At 44.2% G+C, this 26614-nt stretch overlaps 2 protein-coding genes across 3 annotated transcripts in view; both read left to right on the top strand.

The window, feature by feature from the left end:
• Positions 1-26614, top strand: part of LOC140134943 (uncharacterized) — a 238955-nt gene that overhangs the window by 1359 nt on the left and 210982 nt on the right. The gene's annotated exons all lie outside the window — the stretch shown is intronic.
• LAYN (layilin) lies at positions 697-24845 on the top strand. 2 transcript variants are annotated; one of them, XM_072155790.1, is made up of 8 exons: positions 697-1814; positions 6794-6814; positions 8217-8514; positions 16316-16473; positions 20281-20325; positions 21116-21190; positions 23733-23829; positions 24258-24845. In XM_072155790.1, exons 1-8 carry the CDS (start codon positions 1736-1738, stop codon positions 24619-24621), a joined length of 1137 nt encoding a protein of 378 aa, XP_072011891.1. In that variant the 5' UTR covers positions 697-1735; the 3' UTR covers positions 24622-24845. The 2 variants fall into 2 exon arrangements, with proteins under 2 accessions (XP_072011891.1, XP_072011892.1); XM_072155791.1 differs by lacking the exon at positions 6794-6814.

Genomic DNA, 26614 nt, shown 5'->3' with positions numbered 1-26614 from the left:
ATTGGCTCCTATCTGCATGCAGCATGTTATAGAGCAGGAGAAGCTGAGCACATTGTACATAGTGTCCTATCTGCAGGCAGCATGCTATATAGCAGGAGGAGCTGAGCAGATTGTGTATTGGCTCCTATCTGCAGGCAGCATGTTATAGAGCAGGAGGATCTGAGCAGATTGTACATAGTGTCCAATCTGCAGGCAGCATGTTATAGAGCAGGAGGAGCTGAGCAGATTGTGTATAGGCTCCTATCTGCAGGTAGCATGTTATAGAGGAGGAGGAGCTGAGCAGATTGTGTATAGGCTCCAGGCAGCATGTTATAGAGCAGGAGGAGCTGAGCAGATTGTACATAGTGTTCTATCTGCAGGCAGAATGTTATCTCTACGTTGCGTCATCAGTCTGCGGCCAAAACATTTTCCCTAATATGTTCCTTACTTTCGGAGGTGTCTGAAAAGTTTTGCTTCTAGTTAAAAACGTTAGACTTTTTGAAGTACGTTGACCAGACTCCATGAATAGTTTCTTTCACGTTTCCATCTCTCCGGTTTATAAACATCAGGATCATCTGCATTTCCACAGCTTTCTGGCTCCGCTCCGCAGTCTTCTCTCTCTGCAGCGGAGGGGGGAAAGGAAATAGTGCTGGAGCTCATGAATACACTGAGCCAAAGATAGAATAAGAGAGGATTGCAGGGTGCAGAGGCATTCGGCGGGTCCTCCTGCTTCCTACAGCACTCTACTTGTGACCAGACGCACTGGGCCAGGATTTTGGAGCCGTTGGGGGCTTCTCGCACCCCCCCTGAAGTTCCAGGTTTTATGGACATTTTTGCTGAGTAAGTTTTCCATAGTGGAAAGTTAGCAGCTCTTTGGTTTTGTGCTGACGCAGCCCGAGGCAGAGGAAAAAAATTCTCACTTTTTGTAAATGCTAAGGAGGATCAATATCTGTCTTAATCTCAAGATTTATTCCTTCTATTCTAAGGATGTGATGATTTAATGACTAGCGGCTTATCTTGTTGTAATCTCATCACTAGGACCAGCGACGCTCACATTACAGAAATGATATATAGATGTAGCAGAGCTGGACGCGTTTAGCTGGATAACACAAGAAGTATACGGCTAAATACACTTTTTCCACAAATTAGAGAAGGAACCCGGAGCGATCGACTCATTTTCCTTTTTATGGATCGATTCATCAGCAGATTTTTTTTTTCCGGTTTCCCCTAAATTCCAGTAACGTCTGCAGATTTAAGACCCTGTCTTGTCGAAAATCAATAGTCTGACCATTGATAACCACAAAATAGTCAATAAATTTCCATCACGGAATAGGGTTCTTGGATTTGTACTATTGAAGGGATTTCTCTAGTGTGTATGAGCGGGCAGATATCACCTGTGCAGTATCTGGATATACATATAGTGGATGTCAGCTACTCCTAGAAGCTGCTGGGAATAAGGATCAATCCAGAAGGTTTTAAGAAGTCGCTGCTTTCAAGTAATTAAAATGACAGCGCCCGGCGATGGGAGTCCTGACAAGTCCTTACCCTAATGGGCTCCTGCCTGGATTGGTTTGGCTGAGGTTGGATCCTGCCCCTCCAGCAATGTGTCACATAGACTTGTATTGATCACTTACAGAGGAGCGAGTGCTGGGCACATCAGCGCCAGGATGCCACTACACATCTGGACTCTCTGAACCTCTGCGCTCTCCACCTGGACACCTTATACACAGAAGCCTCCATACAAGAGACCAGGGAGATGATGGATCTTCTCACAGCTCTGGTGACTATTGTAGCTGTCTATATCCACTGCTGTAGAGGAACCAGGCTGCAGAGCGGTGAGTACCACCTGGAAAGCCATGTCCTCACACGTAGTGCAGAGCATAGCTCCTATAGTATTACCTGTATGTGCACAGCACAGGCTGCTGCTAGGAACCGAGGGGGGGATCACCTCCATCAAAAGTTTGTGATCATTTATTTTGTGTATTTATGGATCTTTATATGCATGAATAGTCATTTTTGTTAATATATATACAGTATATCATGTATATAAATGCATTGTCCTAGTGAATGTCATACAGAACAGTATGTAATACTGGAGCAGATATTTGATTCTATCTATGTCATATCCATCTCATTACTATCTCTGCTATTGTCTAGGGCACACGCTATCTAATATCTATCTATACATTTATCTGTCTATTCATTTATCTCAACTATTTCTTCTGAGTTACCGAATACCTATCCATCTATCTATCTCCTATCCATCTATCTATCTCCTATTTATATCCTATTTATCTATCTATTTCTCTAAAAGCCTAATATCTCCCAATGCTTGTCTCTGTATCTTTCTACAGTATTTTTTTATCTATAGAATCTATATGTACAGTATTTATCTATCTATCTATCTATCTATCTATCTATCTATCTTCTATCTATCAATCATATATTTATGTACAGAATATATCTATATAATGTTAGCACTCCGAAGCTAAAATACTTCTAGTCATTTCAACCATCATTTATCTCATATCTATCTATCTCATATCTATCTATCTATCTATCTATCTCATATATATCTATCTCATATCTATCTATCTATCTCATATATATCTATCTCATATCTATCTATCTATCTCATATATATCTATCTCATATCTATCTATCTATCGGATACAATAAAATAGACTTGAGAAAGGCTTCAGATGAAGCCGAAAAGTAGCACTTTGGAATAAAGTCTGCTGATTTTGTTTCACAAATTTTGGAGTGCCGCCATTTCTTTGATTATCTATCTCATATCTATCTATCTCATATCTATATATCTCATATCTATCTCATATCTATCTATTTATCTATCTATCTCATATCTATCTATCTCATATCTATCTATCTATCTATCTATCTATCTATCTATCTATCTATCTATTGATCAGTTCCTTAAAGCAGTCATGAAACCCTCATGCTATCTCCATTGCTCGTCTATCAATAAGTATAAACCAATTATTTATCTAAGTTATTGGACTGTTTGGTTGAGATCATTTCTAGTAACCCATATACAAGCGGTCCCCTACTTAAGAACACCCGACTTACAGACAACCCCTAGTTACAAACGGACCTCTGGATGTTGGTAATTTAGTGTACTTTATCCATAGGCTACAACAAACAGCTATAACAGTTATCAGAGGTGTCTACAATTAAGATTTATTGGTAATCCTGGTTCTGATGACAACCCAACATTTTTAAAATCCAATTGTCACAGAGACCAAAAAAAAATTATCTGGAGTTACAATGATAAAATATACAGTTCTGACTTACATACAAATTCAACTTAAGAACAAACCTACAGAATCTATCTTGTAAGTAACCCGCGGACTGTCTGTACTGAAGTAGCAGAGCTGTGTGCAGGTGTCAGCAGGTATAGAAATCCTTCACTTTGAACACCTGGAATCCTGTACCTTAGCAGCAGTTTCCTCTTGTGATATTAGCTGATTGCTGGGGTCCTATAGCAGCCGGACAATCTGTGACCCCGATAATCACAACATCCTATCAGACGAGCCATTGGAGCATTATATTATTCCATATTACATTCAGTCAGTGGTTTTTCGCCTCTAAAAGGATCTTTTATTCATCTGCTGAACTCTTGCCCTTGAAAGAAATGTATTAATAAAATGGGCTTCCTGTTTCTTGAGCTCAGAAGATGTTTAAGTCCTGAAAATGCCCCTTTATAAGAGGAGATCTTCCCTCTGCTGACAAAGAAGCTAAACATCTTCTTGTAAAGTGACATTTACTGTAGCTATAAACTGGTGTCTATACAGAAAGAGCAGAGATATTGCTGTATGGGCATCTCCCTGGTGTAACTGCTAAGACCTAGTTCACATTGTGTTTATTTGTGCTGTGTTTTCCCACAAACAACCAGCAACAAAACCTTTGTCATGCCCTTTCTTGTTGCGGTTTCGGAATTGTTATCTCCTCTGAAACTGACGCAGGTCATCTTTGACTTTCTCCTATGGAAAGGGGCCTAATTTTAGAAATAGGCAGACTACCAGCCATGTCATCCAATATCCGCCGTGTGAACCTGGTTTTAAGGTCTAAAGACCAAATGTATTCCGGATCAGGCAATACCAGTGATCCCACATATTTTGCTCTTCAAACTCCTGCTCTCAGAGTATGATTGGAGTTGTAGTAAGAACGCTTAAGTTTGGAAAGAACCACCCTATACTATATACTGTAGAAGTTAACATCAGAACCCAGAACCTCATAATTTAACTCACATGCTGTCCATTTACTTCTGATCCTCCTTGAGATGGTTCTGCTTATTCATTGGAGTCTATGGGGCAGATTTACTTACCCGGTCCATTCGTGATCCAGCGGCGCGTTCTGTGCGGACGATTCGGCTCCGGACGGGATTCCCTAAGGTAGTTCCCCCGATGTCCACTAGGTGTCGCTGCTGCGCTGAAGTCCGTCGGAGTGCACTGAACTACACCGTCCTACCCTCGGTGCAGGTAAGCGCGTGTCAAGCGTCTTTTTTTTTTAAATGCGGAGGTTTTTCCGTATCCGTCGGGTTTTCGTACGGCCACGCCCCCCAATTTCCGTCGCGTGCATGCCAGCGCCGATGCACCACAATCCCGGGGCAATTCAGGGAAAATCCGCGTAAAACGGAATAATTTGGGTAACCTGCCGGAAAAACGCAATTCGGGCCCTTAGTAAATGACCCCCTATCTGTTTAATGAAACTGATTGGACTTGATTAGTGAAGGCACACACCTGTCTATATATGACCTCACAGGCCACGGTGCATGTCAGAGCACATGAGAATGATGAGGCCTAAGGAACTGCCCAATGAGACTCAGAGAAATTGTGGCAATTTCTACAGCTTTCAAGGTTTCTAAGAGCACAGTGGCCTAATCCTTAAAAGGAAGAGGTTTGTGACGACCACAACTCTTTTTCAACCAGGCCGTCCAGCCAAACTAACCAATCCTGGTAAGGAGCCTCGATGAGAGAGGTAGACCAGAATGCCAAGATCACTGTGGCTGAGCTCTAGAGATACAGGAGGGAGATGGGATAAAGTTCAACAAACACAACTATCTCTGCAGCCTCCACCAGTCGGGGCTTTATGGCAGAATCTGCCGACAGAAGCCTCTCCTCAGTGCAAGACATATGAAAGTTGCATATAATGTGCAAAACACATGAAGGACTCCCAGACTATGAGAAATAAGATTCTCTGGTCTGATGAGATGAGCTTTGAAGTGGTGTGTGTGGATAAAACTAGGCACTGCTCATCACCTGCCAAATACAATCCCAGCAGTGACACATGGTGGGGGCAGCATCCGGCTATGGGGTCAGGGACAGGACCACTGGTTGTAATTGAAGGAAAGAAAAATGTGGCCAAGTACAGAGATCTCCTGGATGAAAACCTCTTCTAGAGTGCACTGGACCTCAGACTGGGCTGAAAGTTCACCTTCTAACAAGACAATGACCCTAAGCACACAGCTAAAATAACAAAGCAGAGGATTCAGAACATCTCTGTGACCATTCCTGATGGGCCCAGCCAGAGCCCTGACCTAAACCCAATGGTGCATCTCTGGAGAAACTTGAAAATGGCTTCCACCAACGTTCACCATCCAACCTGAGGGAACTGGAGAGGATCTGCAGGGAAGAGGCAGAGGATCCCCAAATCCAGGTGTGAGAAACTTGTTGTATCTTCTCAAGAAGACTCCTGGCTGCACCAGCTCCAAAGCTGCTTCTACTCAATACTGAGCAAAGGGGCTGAATACTTATCACCAAGGGAGATTTCAGTTTTACTGTGTAACAAATTAGCAAAAATATCAAAAATATCTAAAATAGCAAAAATATCTACATTTCTGTTTTTATTCTGTCAAGATGGGTGCAGAGTGCACATTACTGAGCATAAAAAAGAGTAAAAAATTTAATTAAAAAATTTAAAGGGGTCTGAATTCTTTCTGTTCCCACTGTAAATGTTCTGGGTTTTGCATCTTATAAGCCAAGCTGCTGTGTTAGCAGATAATCAGCAAAAACTAGGTCTACTTCTGCTATTGTTCCAGTGCCTCTACAATGAAAAATAAAGCAACTTTGCAGATTCATCAGAACTTAAAATGTATTATATTTATTATATATGTTTATTGTATAAGGTTTCTGTTTAGATTTTTATTTCTCTACAGTAACAGACAACAAAAAATGTCCTTTGTGATCTGATCATGGTCTTCTTATCTGCCAACTTGGCAGGTAAGAAAACAGATAAATTATTATTATATGAGAATGGTTGGGGGGCCTATATTGGGTACCAAGCTGAGTGCCTTGTATTGTATTGTGGCTGTACTTGGTATTGCAGCTCAGCCACTTTCACAAGCATAACACTGATCTACATCCTGGGTCACATATCCTTATTGACTCAGAAAGGACCCAGATCTAGAGACAAGTTGACCTAATGGACAGGTTCGAAGTTCGTGTTCGACCGACTGACCCGGACATATTGCCGGATTTGTATCCATCAAATTAACGCCCACTATCAACTATCCATGGCAATATGTCTGGTTCAGGCAGCCGAACCCTAACGCCAAACCCGAAACCATCCATTGGGTCCACTCATCTCTACCCAAAATGTGTCCAAGTGGGAAGCTGGGGATTGGTTAAGGGAAGCATTACTTTATTTTGAACAATTGTTTAGTTGTGCAATTCCTTAAACATCCTGTAAATTTATAAAATATTAAAGCAATACTGTACATGAGTATAAAATATGTGAGACACATGATAAGTCATTGTATTACTAATGACGAATCTTCTCTTATTGCCTTCGTTAGAGGATATGACACATAAACCAGGTATGTGCTTTACCATTTTCTATTTCAACCAATGTATAGGAGAAATTTTACTCATTTTGATTTTTTCAAGTTGTAATACAGTGAAAGTCAACCCTAGCTATGCTAAGCAGGAATAATTTATAAGCCATCATCTGTCCATAATATCATATGTATAAAAGAATCTGTTTTATGGCCACAAATCCTGGGCATCTTATGTTGTGGCTATAGGCCATGTACAACAAAGTGAGTGCGAAATCACAGAAAACCTTTAATTCTATAAACAAGGGAAAACTACAGATCTGTATTTGCCAGCAAGTAATGAGTGAGGGGATGTATCTTTTAGGCTAAATGTATCTGTTAGATAAAGGCTATGTTTTTCCAATGGGAAGGTGGTCATGTAACATATCAAAGAAGAACTGAATTATCTCAGAAATCAATTGCCGGGGTCAGATCTGCAATATCTCTTGTGGTTCAAAGTTATCAACACAAACATTCTCCATAAATTTTAATTTAGGTTTATAATGATTGGATCCAGTGCATTCATCTCTGTGTTCAGCACCATGGACAACACGTCACATAGATCACAGGCGCATCACAGGTAACATACCCGGTTGGAACATACCCGGTTTGTAACTTTCCGGGTGCATGCCACAACTTTCACAGTGCATGTGAGTGCTGATCCCTGCAAGCCAGCGCCAATGCGGCACAATCGTGTGCGCCAAAAACCCAGGGCAATTCAGCGCAAATCTGAAAAACATTGCAAAACCTGATGGAAATGCGGTGTTCGGACCCTTAGTAAATGTGCCCCTCCGTGTTTATGACTAGAGATGAGTGAACCAGAAATTTAGGTTCAGCAGCTTTGAATAACCTAGACATGTTTCATGATGGGTTGCAGAGCATCCAATCTTTATGCCCCTAGCAATTAGGCATAGCTCTGATTGGCTAGGTGTGTCCATCCGGTGTCCACCTAGCCAACCACAGCCATCTTGTTGCTAGGGGCATGAAGCTACCTGATTGGCTGCTCTGCAGATCATCTAGAAACATGTCCGGGTTAGGTGGAACTGATGAATCTAAAGTTCGGGTCCGTTCATCTCAAAAGATAACCTTTGAACCGGAAGAGATATTGTAACTCTGGAAAGCTTGAATTCCTACATGACATACAAATACATCTAACTTTTATAAGCTGGACCCTAGAACCAGTGGCATGTGGTATGTTCCCCTTACTCTAGACATTTTAAACCCAACCCTTATTCTTCCTAGTAACGACTCAAAACTGCAAATTTGCAAAATAACTTTTTTTTTGTCAACTTTGTGTAACATTTCTGCATATCATGCATTGTAAGAGACATAACTGTGAGGTCCTTGATGTCCACATGTCTAGGTGCATCACCAAGACTAACATGTCTTCCTTTTAATGTTACAGGACAAATTGTTTGCAAACAAGGGACTCAGAAGCCATGTTATAAGATCATTTACTTCCATGATACATCAAGAAGGTTGTCCTTCCATGAGGCGCAGGATGAGTGTAAACGGGATGGTGGTCACCTCATGACTATAAAGTCTGAAGCGGAGCAGAAATTCATCCAGAAGCTCATCCAGAGTCTCACAGGTTCTGACGGGGACTTTTGGCTCGGCCTCCGGAGAATCGAAGATGATTCGCCAAATTCCAGTGACTGTCAAAGTCAATACACTTGGGTTGATGGCAGTAAACCAACATTTTGGTAAGGGTTTATGATTGAAGTTCATTGTTTTGTATGATATAGCTTTTTGTTGGCAACTAGTATGCCACTGGCTGCTCTCTTCATCTTGGAGTAGGACGGGGTTGCAACGGACCCACGTTCTTGTGATAGATGGGGGTCCCATCACTGAGTCCCCCACCAATCAGCAAGTCCACAGGGTAAGTGACATAAGAAAAACACCCGGGGCTGAAAAAGTCCAGCTCACCCAAAAGGAGACAATCCCAGCTTCCCTGGTCTCGGCCTCGGTGCACGCTACCACATCCACGCCATAGGATCCACGCAATGCAAAAGGTAAGCAAAAGGTTCTGCACTCGGAAGAAGCCACCAGGATAAATAAAATGTAGTTTCTCTTATGTTCCGGAGACTGAAATAAAGAGAAACATTTTATTTATCCTGGTGGCTTCTTCCGAGTGCCAAACCTTTTGCTTACCGTTTGCATCATAGGATAAGTGCTAACTTGTTTGTCACTGGAGAACCCTTTTAAGGGAATTTTAGAAAACTAATATAACCCCTTTGGGATTTTTTAAAGGGATGGGTTTTCACAATGGGTTTCACAATATTTACTATATAACTTAAAGTTTTTCTAACCTTTGAAAAAACTTTGCAGAAAGGAGGATAACATAGTTCCCTGTGTATGGATCGTATAATCTTAATTTTCTAGCTATTTATCCCTCTGCAGTCTCTATCTATAGTTTTGCAGTCCTTTTTGTGCTGGTGGGTGGAGACCGAGCTGTTGCAAATTGCTATAGAGCTTCTATATAATCTTATAACTGTGCTAGCAAGAAGGAATCCACAAGGGAATTTCAGAGTGCAAAGAATGAGGGAGGATGGTAAGAGCCAAAGTAGGAAGAGAAGGAAGCATTTTTCTTTTACAAGATATACACTCACCGGCCACTTTATTAGGTACACCTGTCCAACTGCTCGTTAACACTTAATTTCTAATCAGCCAATCACATGGCGGCAACTCAGTGCATTTAGGCATGTAGACATGGTCAAGACAATCTCCTGCAGTTCAAGCATCAGTATGGGGAAGAAAGGTGATTTGAGGCCTTTGAATGTGGCATGGTTGTTGGTGCCAGAAGGGCTGGTCTGAGTATTTCAGAAACTGCTGATCTACTGGGATTTTCACGCACAACCATCTCTAGGGTTTACAGAGAATGGTCCGAAAAAGAAAAAACATCCAATGAGAGGCAGTTCTGTGGGCGGAAATGCCTTGTTGATGCCAGAGGCCAGAGGAGAATGGGCAGACTGGTTCGAGCTGATAGAAAGGCAACAGTGACTCAAATCGCCACCCGTTACAACCAAGGTAGGCAGAAGAGCATCTCTGAACGCACAGTACGTCGGACTTTGAGGCAGATGGGCTACAGCAGCAGAAGACCACATCGGGTGCCACTCCTTTCAGCTAAGAACAGGAAGCTGAGGCTACAATTTGCACAAGCTCATCGAAATTGGACAGTAGAAGATTGGAAAAACGTTGCCTGGTCTGATGAGTCTCGATTTCTGCTGCGACATTCGGATGGTAGGGTCAGAATTTGGCGTCAACAACATGAAAGCATGGATCCATCCTGCCTTGTATCAACGGTTCAGGCTGGTGGTGGTGGTGTCATGGTGTGGGGAATATTTTCTTGGCACTCTTTGGGCCCCTTGGTACCAATTGAGCATCGTTGCAACGCCACAGCCTACCTGAGTATTGTTGCTGACCATGTCCATCCCTTTATGACCACAAGGTACCCAACATCTGATGGCTACTTTCAGCAGGATAATGCGCCATGTCATAAAGCTGGAATCATCTCAGACTGGTTTCTTGAACATGACAATGAGTTCACTGTACTCAAATGTCCTCCACAGTCACCAGATCTCAATCCAATAGAGCATCTTTGGGATGTGGTGGAACGGGAGATTCGCATCATGGATGTGCAGCCGACAAATCTGCGGCAACTGTGTGATGCCATCATGTCAATATGGACCAAAATCTCTGAGGAATGCTTCCAGCACCTTGTTGTATCTATGCCACGAAGAATTGAGGCAGTTCTGAAGGCAAAAGGGGGTCCAACCCGTTACTAGCATGGTGTACCTAATAAAGTGGCCGGTGAGTGTATATGACATAGTTTCTTGTGTATATTAATATTATTGCTTTTTGGAGAAAAGTTAGGAAACTGTTAAAGGTCCCAGGGAAATATCGGGATCACATAGTCCTGTTGTATGAATGTCCAGTGTCCAGGTTCAGCAGAATAAATCATTGCAGTTTATGGGCTGAGGTTGTAATATATGAATATTCTGCTTTCCATCTCCTCCAGCATATTAGTAAAGAAGCTCTCTAGTATAACTAAGACCTTACAAGGTTGTCAGATGACATCCATGCCTTGTACTAGACATCTGGAAAATTCTCTTAAAATCCCACCATCCCAGTAAAATAGCCATAAAGCCTCTATAACACAGCTGTTCTGCACAATTTCTAGCAGGAGCTACTACTGGCAGTAAATGCTTGTCCTGCATGTGTTTAGGATTTCTGCCAGACCACAGCTGCATTGCTATTAATGGAATAAGACTGAGCGAGCCGGATCAAAATATATACAAGCAACCTTAATAGGAATCTTCTAAGGAGTAGGGGCTTTCTACTAAGGTCAGAATTAGGGATCATGTATATGGTTACAAATCACATTGCATTGATATTATTACTGTATTCTGTATACAATCCCCCTCCACCATTACACACAGGTGCAATAAACCGATGAAATATAAAATAATTCAAATGTCTATGTGTCCCAGGAGTCTTAAACTAATGGTGAATCCATTTTTTTACGGCTGCTGCACCCATTCCCTCCTAATTTTATTGGGAGATTGCAATTATTGAGTAACAGGGTGATGCTTAGTAGTGATGGGTGTCATCTCTCTGAAGTTCAGCCTTGATCCAGAGACAGCTGATGACATCACCAGGGACCAGGTTGAACTTCAGAGAGGAAGCGTACATATATAATTAGTCCGCGGAGCCAAGAGGCGCTCTGGTGATGTAGGCCTGAGCGCCTCCGACTCATTAGCAAATTTTTATAACTCAAGTTCCTCAAGTAAAGAAAAACTGATGAAAACTGATGTGCTGTCTACAATCAGAAAGGAGACCTAGCAGGTGTATGGAGTTTTATAGGACAACGGTCAGGGCAATTTAAGGCACTAAACCATCCACAGGTCTTTATTAGAGATGAGCGAGTATACTCGTCCGAGCTTGATGCTCGTTCGAGTATTAAGGTACTCAAAACGGCTCGTTGCTCGGACGAGTATTTCCCCTGCTCGAGATCGAGCATTTAATTAAAAAAACACAGTGAAGAACAATGAAGAATAGAATAAAAACAGTGAACACAGGATCATTTAAGTGAAAAACACAGTCAAGAACACAGTGAAGAATAGATTGCAGATGTTCGGCACTTCTGCTTACTTGTCGGAAGATACGCGCGAAACGGTGCGAACAAAATAGTATGTGAAGAACAATATATATGTGTGAAGAACACATTGAAGAACACGGTGAGCAGCGCAGAGACACCGGGGAGCAGCACAGAGACACCGGGGAGCAGCACAGAGACACCGGGGAAGCGACAGCACGGAGACACCGGGCAGCACGGAGACATGGGGCAGCGGCAGCTCGGAGACATCGGGCAGCACGGAGACATCGGGCAGCGGCAGCACGGAGACATCGGGCAGCACGGAGAGATCGGGCAGCAGGGAGACATCGGGCAGCAGGGAGACATCGGGCAGCACGGAGACATGGGGCAGCACAGAGACATGGTGCAGCAGGGAGACATGGTGCAGCAGGGAGACATCGGGCAGCAGGGAGACATCGGGAAGCACGGAGACATCGGGAAGCACGGAGTCATGGGGCAGCAGGGAGACATCGGGCAGCACGGAGACATCGGGCAGCGGCAGCACGGAGAGATCGGGCAGCAGGGAGACATCGGGCAGCAGGGAGACATCTGGCAGCACGGAGACATGGGGCAGCACAGAGACATGGTGCAGCAGGGAGACATCGGGCAGCAGGGAGACATCGGGAAGCACGGAGACATCGGGAAGCACGGAGTCATGGGGCAGCAGGGAGACATCGGGCAGCAGGGAGACATCGGGCAGCAGGGAGACATCGGGCAGCAGGGAGACATGGGGCAGCACGGAGACATGGTGCAGCAGGGAGACATCGGGCAGCACGGAGACATCGGGCAGCAGGGAGACATCTGGCAGCACGGAGACATGGGGCAGCACGGAGACATGGTGCAGCAGGGAGACATCGGGCAGCAGGGAGACATCGGGAAGCACGGAGACATCGGGAAGCACGGAGACATCGGGCAGCACGGAGACATGGGGCAGCACGGAGACATGGGGCAGCAGGGAGACATCGGGCAGCACGGAGACATCGGCTTACAGGGAGACATCGGGCAGCACGGAGACATGGGGCAGCACGAAGACATCGGGCAGCAGGGAGACATGGGGCAGCATGGAGAGATCGGGCAGCACGGAGACATCGGGCAGCACGGAGACATGGGGCAGCAGGGAGACATGGGGCAGCACGGAGACATCGGGCAGCACGGAGAGATCGGGCAGCAGGGAGACATGGGGCAGCACGGAGACATCGGGCAGCAGGGAAACATCGGGCAGCACGGAGAGATCGGGCAGCACGGAGACATCGGACAGCACGGAGACATGGGGCAGCAGGGAGACATCGGGCAGCACGGAGACATCGGGCAGCACGGAGACATCGGCTAACAGGGAGACATCGGGCAGCACGGAGACATGGGGCAGCACGAAGACATCAGGCAGCAGGGAGACATGGGGCAGCATGGAGAGATCGGGCAGCACGGAGACATGGGGCAGCAGGGAGACATCGGGCAGCACGGAGAGATCGGGCAGCAGGGAGACATCGGGCAGCAGGGAGACATGGGGCAGCACGGAGACATCGGGCAGCAGGGAAACATCGGGCAGCACGGAGACATGGGGCAGCACGGAGAGATCGGGGAGACTTCAGTGGAAGAAGAGCAGCGGATCCCGGGACAGCGTATCTCCCGACAAGTAAGCAGATGTGCCGGACATCTGCAATCTATTCTTCACTGTGTTTTTCACTTAAACGATCCTGTGTTCACTGTTTTTATTCTATTCTTCACTGTTCTTCACATCTGCTAACTTGTCGGGAGATAATATACGCGCGGAACAGTGAAGAATAGATTGCAGATGTTTGCATACATCTGCTAACTTATCAGAAGACATTCTTTTTCAATTAATTAACACATTTTATTCCCGAACCATGGTCCCTTTGAAAAATGCTCGAGTCTCCCATTGACTTCAATGGGGCTCGTTATTCGAGACGAGCACTCGAGCATCTGGAAAAGTTCGCCTCGAATAACGAGCACTCGAGCATTTTAGTGCTCGCTCATCTCTAGTCTTTATGGATCGGTGGTTTGGTGTCCCAAATCTCCCTTTAGCTAGTCCCTTTGTGATCATTGACATTGGAGATTGGCTATTGCACACAGGAGGAGCTAAACTAAGAAAATTCATCCGAATTCTGCCATAACCCGCACCACTAAACAGATTTACACCACATTTTCTAAGTATTTTAAACAGAGTTTAGAAGCTTTCACAACTAATAGGAAAAAGTGTTTAAAGGGGGTTTCACACAAAAAATAGGGCCTAACTTGCTGATCAGTGGGGGTTTCAGTGCTGAGACCCCCACAGATCACGAAAATGAGGGGTCCGAATGGGTTCCACGTACCTCCATCGGACCCCTCGTCGCTTAATGATTAATGGATGAACGCATGACCGTTCTGTTTCATTAATCTCTATGGAGCTGACGGAAATTGCTGAGCACTGCGTGATCTGTGATCTGCTTTTCGTGATCTGTGGGGGTCTCAGCACTGAGACCCCCACTGATCAGCAAGTCAGGCCCTATCCTGTGGATAGGCCCTAACTTTTTTTCATGGGAAAACCCCTTTAATAAATAGTTAATTGAGAAAGGAGCAGTGTCTGGGCAGAAGAGGGTATGGCATAAGTGACTGTTGTCTGTCAAGAAATCAGCCAAATTTTGCCGCATTTTCTGGCATTAAACTACAGTAACCTAAGCTATACCAGGTTGGATTTATAAGGAACTGCACTGACTCTATATTGATAAAGATTTACTATTCTTATTATTTCTATCCAGTGTTCGAGATCTGGGACAGTATAAGACTCTCTGGTCTAACTGTCTATCATCCCTGTACAATACTGACCCTGAGCTAGGAGGCAACAAGATGAAAGACCAAACCCCTGTACTACAGGACCTTACTTTTCCATTTCTTCTATTGCTGAGAGTGCAACGTCCCCCCACCAGGGCCTGACCTATCAGTGTGGGGGCAGCTGGATTCCCCTGGTACTTGAGTAGCTGGTTTCAGCATGGCCTAGCGCTAGACTTGTGGAACAGGCCTAGTCCACATCAGGCAGGGCCAGCAAGGGGATGCAAGGCTGCAATATGATGGAGGTTTCCCCTGGAGCACTCTTAGTATATGCATGTGTTAGGGATCCCCGGATAAATGGAAGAGGGGGGAGGCCCATGATGTTAGCGGCAGTCAGGGTTCACACATGGAGACAAGATGTAAAACATCAAACTTATAGACTCTTTATTCCTAGACTTAATGCAGAAATGATAACAGGCTGAGGTAGAGGTCCTATTAGGTAGCTGTCAGCACCTGCCCAGCAACTGCACAACCACCACCACTAGATAAACGGTTAAGACGGTTAAGTTTTGGCATGGACGTGACAGTAGCTGGTCGGATGCAGTCTGGCAGCAAAACAATCACATCCTAGATTCAGGAATTGGTGCTGAATAGTTTTCCGCATAGGCTGGGTTCACTTTTTGTTTTTGGAATCAGATGAGAGTATATAAGAAAGCTGCAAACTTTGAATTGGGGCCCCGTATAGCTATAATTGTTCTGCCACTCCCATCCCACTAGAAAATACACATACTAATACTACACCTATATATATGTATACACACAGTACCAAACTCACACACTTTTTACTTTGTGTCCAGCAGCAGCCTCCCCTAAATCAAATGCCCAGCAGCAGCCTCCATTCGCTGAAATGCCCAGCAGCAGCCTCCCCTTAATAATTTGCCCAGCAGCAGCCTCCTCCCAATAAAATGCCCAGCAGCAGCTTCCCCTAAATAAAATGCCCAGCAGAAGCCTCCAATCAATGAAACGTCCAGCAGCAGACTCCACTCAATGCATGTGCTTTTAGTCCGTTTAAAAAACGGACCGTGTGACCGCACCCTAAGGCTATATTCACACTGCCGTTGCCCGCCCGTACCGGGCAATGGCAGTGTACGGGGAGAGGAGGAGGAGGTGAGCGCAGCTCGCCCCCGCCCCTCTCCATAGCAACCTATGGCGCACGGCGCCGTATTACGGGAAAAGATAGGACAGGTCCTATCTTTTTCCCGGGTACGGAACGGTACGGTGCACCCCGTAGGGTGCCGTGCGCCCATAGAAGTGTATGGGGGACGTATATCGACCGTATATACGTCGGCCGTATATATATGTCCCCCATACGTTAGTGTGAATGTAGCCTAAGTAAAACCTCCCTTCTGGGGGATTTCCATGCATCCACCAATTAGGAACCTCGGGGCAGAGCAGGATTGACATTACTCAAACAACAAGTATCATCGGTTTAACAATGAATCTCTCCCAGAGGGGTGATTAGTCTCTATGGACAGATACCAATCTAATAGGAGTGATTATAGGGGCATTACATTTGTGATGGATTTGTCCATGCTTTCTTCTAGGAACTGGTATGTGGATGAGCCGTCGTGTGGCAGTGAGGTGTGTGTAGTCATGTACTACCAGCCCTTTGCTCCCCCTGGTGTTGGCGGACGGTACATGTTCCAATGGAACGACGACCGATGTAACATGAAGAACAATTTCATATGTAAATATTCTGAAGGTCAGTCATTAAATCTTATATTATCTATCATAAAGTCATAATCATGTTGTGTCAACACTCTAGGTGACATCTTCTGAGATAATGTAATTTTATCAAATAGACAGATTCTAGTACTAGGTTTCTAGGCGGTTTTTCTAGAAATATCTAGAACTTCCTTGGACTGTATCCTTTAATTTCTGCATAGCCCCTTACTGAGGTGGTCCAATTGCAGGGACCAGGTGGGGTTATATCCACCATTTACTCTCACTGGCTTGAAAGCAAATGGCACATGGCTCACAGCAATGGCTTCCTGAGAGTTGTTAAAGGGAACCTGTCACCAGGGAACTCATTTTCACTAAAGACAGGTTGCAGAATCCCATTACACCTGCAGTGCAAATCTGCCTTTCTGCCTTTTCTAAGCATTTGCATTACAATATAATTGTGAGTTATAACTTACTCTTGCATCCTGACAAAATCCTGGGGTAGTCACAGGGGCTGGACTTTGGTTTGGATGCATTTCAAAAAACAACATGTGACTTGTCTGTGTTACTCTCTCCTCAGAGCTTGGCCCCCACCTTTGTGCTCCTGTACACCTCCACCTCCTGCTCCTTCTCAGAGGTCACAGCCTGGTGAGATGAGATCAGTGGGAGAGGGACAAGCTGTACAGGAGCACAAAGATGGAGGCAGCCTGCAGCTCAGACAAGTCACATGTTGTTTTTTGAACTGCAGGTGTCATGGGCTTTTACAATTTGTCCTTAGGGAAAATGAGGTCCCTGGTGACGGGTTCCCTTTAAAGGAACACTCCAGTGAAAGCGAATTCATTGAATAATACATGCTGCAAGGAGGAGCGTGACACATTTACATTGTATACTCTAGAACCTGGAGTCCTGCTCCTCCCTTCAGGTCCTGCACAAAGTAGAATTCAATGAATCAGCTACGACTGGAGCGTTCCTTTAAATCTGGAGCTGGAACTATATACTGTTTCAGACTTGGGTTAAATTCACACTTCTGTCAACATTTCCGTTATTTAACTCCGTTAAAAAAGAAAAAAACGGACGATAAATAAAATGATATTAACTGAACATAACTGAAGGCATGTCAGCTACTGTCTCTTTTTAACATTTATGACAATTCATCAATCTATGGGGGTCATTTATCTTTTTTCCCCTTCCCTTGGCTATTTTTGTGAGTCTAGTGAGTCTTTTGAGTAAAATGCAGGGTTTTTTTAATACTTTTTAGGCACAGACTTTAAAATGGCGCAATTGTTGTGCCACTCATGCTATAGGCTTCCCTATGCATGGTCAGGACTGAAGCGTTTTTGCACAATTATTTGTGCCCTTTGATGGGCAAATCAATGTTAAATAAGGAGAAAATATATGGAAGCAGGAGACAAATTAGGTGCAAACCAGGATTACTGCTACACAGTGAACTCCGACGAACTTTTGGAAAATGGTGCTAAAAATTGTGCAAATAACCCAATGTGCCCTAAAAGTTACTAAAATACAACACAAAATCCTGCATCAGACTATGTTAAATCTGCCCCTATATCCATCTCAACTATCTATCTATATATACACACTATCTCATCTATCTATGGGCCAGATGTATGACTTGTTTTTTATCTTATTTTTGCGCCTTTTCATATTGTCCCACTGTTTTTGTGGCAGTTTTGTGCCTAAACATCAAACTAGCCACGCAGCAAAAATAACCATGTTTTCCTCATTTATCTTACCAATCCAAATGTTTTGCTGCACCTACTTATCATTCATCATTAGTGACTTTTTAATTTAGACGCAATGTAGACGCAAAAACACTCCACCCTGAAGGTGGCGTAAGCTGAGAAGCAGCACTGAGCTCTTGTGCCGAGCAGCTTATTCCCAGCAGCAGAGCTCAGCATACACTACAGACACTACCTGCAGCCTCTGTTTACAGCACATGACCTTCTTTTTACAAACAATCTGCAAAAGCAGCAGCTCAGAGCAGGAGAGAAGAGAAGTTTGTAGCAAGTTGTAGCAAGTGTGTAAGAGCTGCAGATAGTACAGGGAGAAGTGTCCATGTGTGGCAGAATAGAAGATAAGAGTTTAGGAACTGCAGACAGGACAGAGAAGTGTCCCTTTGTAGCAGGATAGAAGAGAAGTGTGTAGGAGCTGCAGATAATACAGAGAAGTATCCCTGTGTAGCAGGATAGAAGAGAAGTGTGTAGGAGCTGCAGACAGGACAGAGAAGTGTCCCTGTGTAGCAGGATAGAAGAGAAGTGTGTAAGAGCTGCAGACAGGACAGAGAAGTGTCCCTGTGTAGCAGGATAGAAGAGAAGTGTGTAAGAGCTGCAGACAGGACAGAGAAGTGTCCCTTTGTAGCAGGATAGAAGAGAAGTGTGTAGGAGCTGCAGATAATACAGAGAAGTATCCCTGTGTAGCAGGATAGAAGAGAAGTGTGTAGGAGCTGCAGACAGGACAGAGAAGTGTCCCTGTGTAGCAGGATAGAAGAGAAGTGTGTAAGATCTGCAGACAGGGCAGAGAAGTGTCCCTGTGTAGCAGGATAGAAGAGAAGTGTGTAAGAGCTGCAGACAGGACAGAGAAGTGTCCCTGTGTAGCAGGATAGAAGAGAAGTCTGTAGGAGCTGTAAATAGGACAGAGAAGTGTCCCTGTGTAGCAGGATAGAAGAGAAGTGTGTAAGAGCTGCAGACAAGACAGAGAAGTGTCCCTGTGTAGCAGGATAGAAGAGAAGTGTGTAAGAGCTGCAGACAGGACAGAGAAGTGTCCCTGTGTAGCAGGATAGAAGAGAAGTGTGTCAGAGCTGCAGACAGAACAGAGGAGTGTTCCTGTGTAGCAGGATAGAAGAGAAGTGTGTAAGAGCTGCAGATAGTACAGAGAAGTGCCCTGTGTAGCAGGATAGAAGAGAAGTGTGTGGGAGCTGCAGACAGGACAGAGAGGTGTCCCCGTGTAGCAGGATAGAAGAGAAGTGTGTAAGAGCTGCAGACAAGACAGAGAAGTGTCCCTGTGTAGCAGGATAGAAGACAAGTGTGTAAGAGCTGCAGACAGGACAGAGAAGTGTCCCTGTGTAGCAGGATAGAAGAGAAGTGTGTCAGAGCTGCAGACAGAACAGAGGAGTGTTCCTGTGTAGCAGGATAGAAGAGAAGTGTGTAAGAGCTGCAGATAGTACAGAGAAGTGCCCTGTGTAGCAGGATAGAAGAGAAGTGTGTGGGAGCTGCAGACAGGACAGAGAGGTGTCCCCGTGTAGCAGGATAGAAGAGAAGTGTGTAAGAGCTGCAGATAATACAGGGAGAAGTGTCCCTGTGTAGCAGGATAGAAGAGAAGTGTGTAAGAGCTGCAGATAGTACAGAGAAGTGTCCCTGTGTAGCAGGATAGAAGAGAAGTGTGTGGGAGCTGCAGACAGGACAGAGAAGTGTCCCCGTGTAGCAGGATGACCACACTGCTGAGGAAGATACTGGCCAGAATTACAGGGGTGCAGCAGGAGACCAGCACTGGGGGATCCCCTCCAGGAGAAGCCACTGCTGAGTAGATCACTGCGTGCAGGGTGTCACACACCTGGGTGCTGCTGTGAGTGTGATTCTCATGCTGGGGTGCCGGAGACAAGCAGAGAGGAGCTTGTGGGAGGATCATATGTAAGAGCCCAAATCTAACATTTAAATCTAACAAGTAAAGTGATAAATAAGAGGCAGGAACTCAACTCATCCCAGATGGCTGTAGCTTGTGATAATTCTGGCAACACAATGCGCCAGAATTAAAGCGCAACAACGAGACTGTGATACATCTGACCCTTTGACTGTGAATGAAGTTTTAACATATGTGTCTTATCTTTGCTTAGTAATGAAGTCCACACATCCCCCAACTCGAAACAAGTCCTATTCTGGTAAGTAAGTGAAATACTAATGTAAATTGCAAAAGTTATATAAAGAACTTTCTTGGGTGTTTATAATTCATGTAATTTAACCAGATTTTACCCCATGAAACTACTAGCAGCCCCTCAGGTAGAGGATAAAATTCTCTTTGAGCAGAGAAGCAGAGAAGAGTCATATTTGTCATAGAGTCAAGTACAGAGGCTGCAGGGGTAGTGTCAATTCAGATGCCTCTATCTTATTTAACACATAGAAACATGCTGGGGCAGATTTACTTACCCAGTCCATTCGCGATCCAGCGGCGCGTTCTCTGTGGAAGATTCGGGTCTTCTGGCGATTCACTAAGGTAGTGCGCCCGATGTCCACCAGGGGTCGCTGCTGCGCTGAATTCCTTCAGAGTTCACTGGAGTTCGCCAAGCTACACTGGGTGCAGGTAAGCGCGTGTCAAGCAACACATTTTTAAAAAAAAAAATACGGCGGTTTCTCATAATCCGACGGGTTTTCCGATGGCCACGCCCCCCGATTTCCGTCGTGTGCACGCCGGCGCCGATGCGCCACAATCCAATCCCTTGCACCCACTATGTCACTTTAAAGATAAGAATCTCATTAGACTGCATTAGGCTTGTGGTTCTGTGAGCTGTAGAACCGGAGATACAGACAGTTAAATACAGGTAGCAATTGGATTTTTATTTGCTCACATGTCAGAGATCCAGAAGCACAAGTCTGAATACTTATGTGCCATCTGAAAGAAGTTTTACTTGGCCAATTGTTAGACTTTATTTTTTTTTTAAACATATTTTAAAGATGTTGAACCCATGGCCAGCCGACCACCAGATGTGTCCATAAAGAACGTCAATCAGACCGCGAAAGATACTGAAGGTAAGTGTAACGGATAATGTGTAAAATAAGATATAATAAAATCTATGGATGTAAATGCTGGAGGCACTGACATGACAAGTCACAGCTGTGCTTTGGATGGACATGTCCAGATATACAATATGTCCCATCACATCATTTCTTTTTGAAGATAATATTGCTTTGCTTCAATGGGACGCGTGTATTAAACTTTTGGTTTACTTTATTCCTTCATGGTGCTTGTGCTCATTTGTGACGTTTTTTGTACCTAAGACATTCTCCCTTCAAAGTTCGCCATTGTCTGGTTTTCTCCGGTTGCAACTTTTAAAAAGGCGGAAATTTTGGCGCAACTCTACAGCTGCCCCTGACCTGACTTAGAACTTAGCTTGGAACTGATTGCGACTTTTGTAGACTTTTTGCGACTTTTGTTTTAAAAAGTCACAAATTCACCAAAGACCAAACGCTACATGTATCAAGGAAAAACTGCTAAGAGACATCCGATCAGCAGAAAAGCCAAGAAAAATCCCCAAAAACTGACGAATAAAGCAGGACTTATTATACATGTGCCGTATTGCGTCGCTGCCACCCAGTGATTATGTTGTGAATTGCAGCCTGTCAAGGGTTTTGTTAGCACTTTACAAAATGATATCGGTCTGTTTTAATGAGAAATTGAAGTCCTTATTTGAGCTAAGTTAATGGTGGAAACATTAGGAACTGTCTTCTTTTGTGGGACCACAAATAGCAGTTCATAAGGCAATGTTGATCTCCTCTTCGCTGGAAACTCTACCTATTAAACGGAATCTGTCATCCGGTTTTACCTCTTTGAAATAGCAGCTCCCCCCCCCCCCCATGTAGGGTGTGAAATGTCCTATATAGAATTTACTCTTTTCTGTGAGATTTCAACTATTCAACTGTAAAAAAAATCTCATCCAAAGTCATGTGAAGGAGCAGAGAAAAGTCACTTTTTTTTGCCTGAGATGAGTCAGGCTTAAATGCTGCAGGAGAAGTGGAACCCCAATCTCGGTCTCTATTGCAGCAACACCCATAGTGGAGGTCCACTATAGACACAAGACATCAGAATGGAGGTCCACTATAGACACAAGACATCAGAATGGAGGTCCACTATAGACACAAGGCACCAGAGTGGAGGTCCACTATAGACACAAGACATCAGAATGGAGGTCCACTATAGACACAAGGCACCAGAGTGGAGGTCCACTATAGACACAAGACATCAGAATGGAGGTCCACTATAGATACTAGGTACTAGCTTGGAGGTCCACTACAGACACAAGAGAACAGATTGGTGGTCCATTATAGATACTATGTACTAGATTGGTGGTCCATTATAGATACTATGTACTAGATTGGTGGTCCATTATAGATACTAGGTACTAGATTGGTGGTCCATTATAGATACTAGGTACTAGATTGGTGGTCCATTATAGATACTAGGTACTATATTGGTGGTCCACTATAGACACAAGACATCAGATTGGTGATCCATTATAGATACTAGGTACTATATTGGTGGTCCACTATAGACACAAGACATCAGATTGGAGGTCCACTATAGATACTAAGTACTAGATTGGTGGTCCATTATAGATACTAGGTACTAGATTGGTGGACCACTATAGACACAAGACATCAGATTGGTGGTCCACTATAGACACAAGAAATCAGATTGGTGGTCCACTATAGACACAAGACATCAGATTGGTGGTCCACCATAGATACTAAGTACTAGATTGGTGGTCCATTATAGATACTAGGTACTAGATTGGTGGACCACTATAGACACAAGACATCAGATTGGTGGTCCACTATAGACACAAGACATCAGATTGGTGGTCCACTATAGATACTAAGTATTAGATTGGTGGACCACTATAGACACAAGACATCAGATTGGTGGTCCACTATAGACACAAGACATGAGATTGGTGGTCCACTATAGACACAAGACATCAGATTGGTGGTCCACTATAGATACTAGGTACTAGATTGGTGGACCACTATAGACACAAGACATGAGATTGGTGGTCCACTATAGACACAAGACATGAGATTGGTGGTCCACTATAGACACAAGACATCAGATTGGTGGTCCACTATAGATACTAGGTACTAGATTGGTGGACCACTATAGACACAAGACATCAGATTGATGGTCCACTATAGATACTAAGTATTAGATTGGTGATCCATTATAGATACTAGGTACTAGATTGGTGGTCCACTATAGATACTATGTACTAGATTGGTGGTCCACTATAGATACTAAGTATTAGATTGGTGGTCCATTATAGATACTAGGTACTAGATTGGTGGTCCGTTATAGATACTAGGTACTAGATTGATGGTCCAGTACAAATACTAGGAACTACATCCTATAGATCCTATTCACCACATTGGAGGTCCACTATAGATTGAAGATCTGCGTTGACATTTTATGCAGTATGGAATATTGTTCTGCAGTCTCCGATGTTATATGAAGTAAAGAAGTATCTTTTTTAGTTGAGATGAAATGATATTTCTGTAGGTAAAATCCTTTATCTTTCAGAGTCCAATCTGCATTTCATCCTGATTGCTACAATCCCTGTGCTGACCCTGCTGCTGATATTTATCGGGGTGTTGTGCTGCTGCTTCATAGAGAGAAGGTAGGTTTATACCTTCTTCTCTGCTTTTTAGCCCAACGTTTTGTTCAGTGGTCATCGGTTTACCTGCAGTCCGGGGGTAGTCTGAGCCACGCCCACTGCGCCGGCTTTGGTTCAGATTTGCATGTTCTCTCTGTCCAGTGATAGATAATGGTTGTTTGGGATCACAAATAGGCACAGTGGTAGAGTCTGCCATACTATAGAGCCATATGTCCAGGTCACCAGCTACATTCATGGCATATAGAGAGTCTTGTGGGTATATACGTAGCATTAGTGGGGGGTAACAAGTAACTGTGGGGTCACCTTAGTTGATGGGCAGCTATTATATTCATCAGGGGGTTCTACAATGGATTTGAAGTATCCCCTATCTAGGTGTCATTATACCCATTTAATGATTAGGACTAATTCCCAATTCTCTCATTTTCCTCCAGGAAACAAGAAAGAAGTGAAGCGGCAGTAAAGGAGCCCAGCTTCTGGTTAGCCCCAAACCGAAGGAACAGCCCAAATTTGGAAATTTACAATGTCATCAAGAGGCAGACTGAAGCAGACTTAACAGGAACGCGACCAAATATCCGTAACACGTCCTTCCGAGGCCCCTCCGGGGATATGTCACCCCCTGACAACCTCTCGGGCGACTATGATAACATTGCAGGACATCACTCGGAGAGCGGATTTGTTACTCTCGCCAGCACAGAAAGTGGCTTTGTCACCAATGAACTCTATGAGCTCTGCACCGACAAGTACGGCAGGAGCACAGAGTCCGGCTGGGTGGAGAACGAAATCTATGGTTATTAAGGGAATCAGAGGGAGGAGGACAGCCTGAGACCCTGGGGTGTCCTGCAGAACAAATACCTGACTTTACACTGTACAATAGAGTTTCATGGAGAAACCCTCGAAGAGACAGCAGAAATGACAACATAAAGATGTTGTTTTGATGTATTTTCTAAGCTGGATACACACCCATCAGTTACTTGTTTCACCACAAGGTGGCACCACAGACAAGAAAACAAAAACATGTATTTTTTGGGTCTGGTTTTTCATTTATTTTGCACGTTTGTTCAGCTGATCCTGTTTTACATACTACCTCAAATGAAACCCCCCAGACAAAGCAAAATGGCTTTAACCCAGATGCATTTCTGGTTACTATAGGCAACGTGTATGTAGGGTGAAAATATGCACTTTCCTATGTCAAATTTTCCCTATATCTGTTTACCAACTGGCTGAAGAATAACCACAATGTAATGTGCAGTAGATATACTCATCTTATCACTACTCCGCAATATCCTGCAGTAAATCTACTCCTCAGAGGAGACATTTGTAAAATATATTTGTTTAGTTTTACATAATATTTTATTATCTGTTCACCTATGATATGGGTGTAGGACTTCCAACAACTATATTTCCCAGTCTTTCCACACACATGCATACTCGGCTCAGCTGAGGATGTTCTGATCGAGCAAAAGGGGGAAGCTTTTCTTCAAGTGGAGTAAAAAGGATTGAACATGTTGATGTCTGACGGCATGTTCCATCTGCCCCATGATCTGCCAATAGGTGAGAGTCAGATGGCTGCCATACACATGAGATGTGGTCAGGTATGAGAATGCAGCTCTACAGATGCTGCACCAACAGGAGTTCACACAGACGTATATGGCAGGCGAATGCTAGCCGTACAAACAGAGGCCTCCATAAGAGTGTATTGTGCATGGTACGGTAAGGTGAGCGCAAACGTGTGTCCCCGTACCGTGCCGTAGATGGAAAAATGATAGAGCTGTATGTACGTACGCCCCCTCGGCACATCTCCCTATGGAGAGGGGAGGGGTGAGGAGCGCTCTCCCTTCCACCTCTCCAGCGAACATATGATACGACCAGGTCCCGACCCATGCGTAACATACATGTGAAAGAAACCTAAAGCAAATGGGAACATCTGAGGACCCCATATCAGTCTTACTCTGGGTATCAGGGTCACATTTTCTCGTCATTGCTCCGGATGCTGATCTCATACCCTGCTGTACATCACTGTTGCATATACAGTAAATCAGTTTCATCTCTTGCACTTGCCTAACCGTGTCATAAGCTTGATGTCATCGTTCTCCATAATGTCCCTTGTATGATGTAACGTGTAACATATATGTTGTATACAATGTACGTGTGGATAGCAGTATGAGTGCTGTTTATAGTATGTGCAATGTGTATAATGTGTGTATAGTGTGAATAATGTATGAGACAGGGATAGACCTGTGCCGATAAAAGATCTTTAAAGGAAATACATCCTAACCCTAAGGCTGCATTCACACCAATGTATGAAAAGGGCAGTTTATATGGCCAAATATATGGGTAGCATATGGCCCCATTCATTTCATTTACATGGTCTTATTGCCCACCATACCATACCGGATGAAAATCGTTACGTATATACGGATTCATACAGCGCAAAAATACAGGACTGGATAGATTACAACTAGAGATGAGCGAGCACTAAAATGCTCGAGTGCTGCAGGCAGGCTAGAGAGTGGCATGGCGACATACCCTAAATGGACTCAGGCTTCAAACCAATGGGTGGCAGAGAGGAACCAAAGGAGGTGAGCAAGAAGCGCTGAAATGATTTCCTATGTGAACAAAAGGTTGACGGTATATTTAGTCGATAACACAGCATGGTGGCGACATAGTGACCAAGTTCCATAACATATCTGGTGAAACACCCGAAAAATGAGCCTGACACAGCTCTTTTGATAAGGGGACGACATGTGGAGGCAGCCATGGAGACGACGTCCATGATTAAGAGCGACAG

The sequence above is a fragment of the Engystomops pustulosus genome, chromosome 6, assembly GCF_040894005.1.
Source record: "Engystomops pustulosus chromosome 6, aEngPut4.maternal, whole genome shotgun sequence".
NCBI lineage: Eukaryota > Metazoa > Chordata > Amphibia > Anura > Leptodactylidae > Engystomops > Engystomops pustulosus.
Note: the sequence above shows the minus strand (reverse complement) of the source record. Positions and strands in the feature narration are given on the sequence as shown.

What these genes read in the sequence shown, in the direction of transcription:
- LAYN (XM_072155790.1), top strand. Translation starts at nt 1,736, where the DNA reads ATGATGGATCTTCTCACAGCTCTGGTGACTATTGTAGCTGTCTATATC. An exon ending in GGATATGACACATAAACCAG is followed by an intron (nt 6,815 to 8,216) that starts GTATGTGCTTTA and finishes TTAATGTTACAG; the next exon opens with GACAAATTGTTTGCAAACAA. An exon ending in GGCAGTAAACCAACATTTTG is followed by an intron (nt 8,515 to 16,315) that starts GTAAGGGTTTAT and finishes GCTTTCTTCTAG; the next exon opens with GAACTGGTATGTGGATGAGC.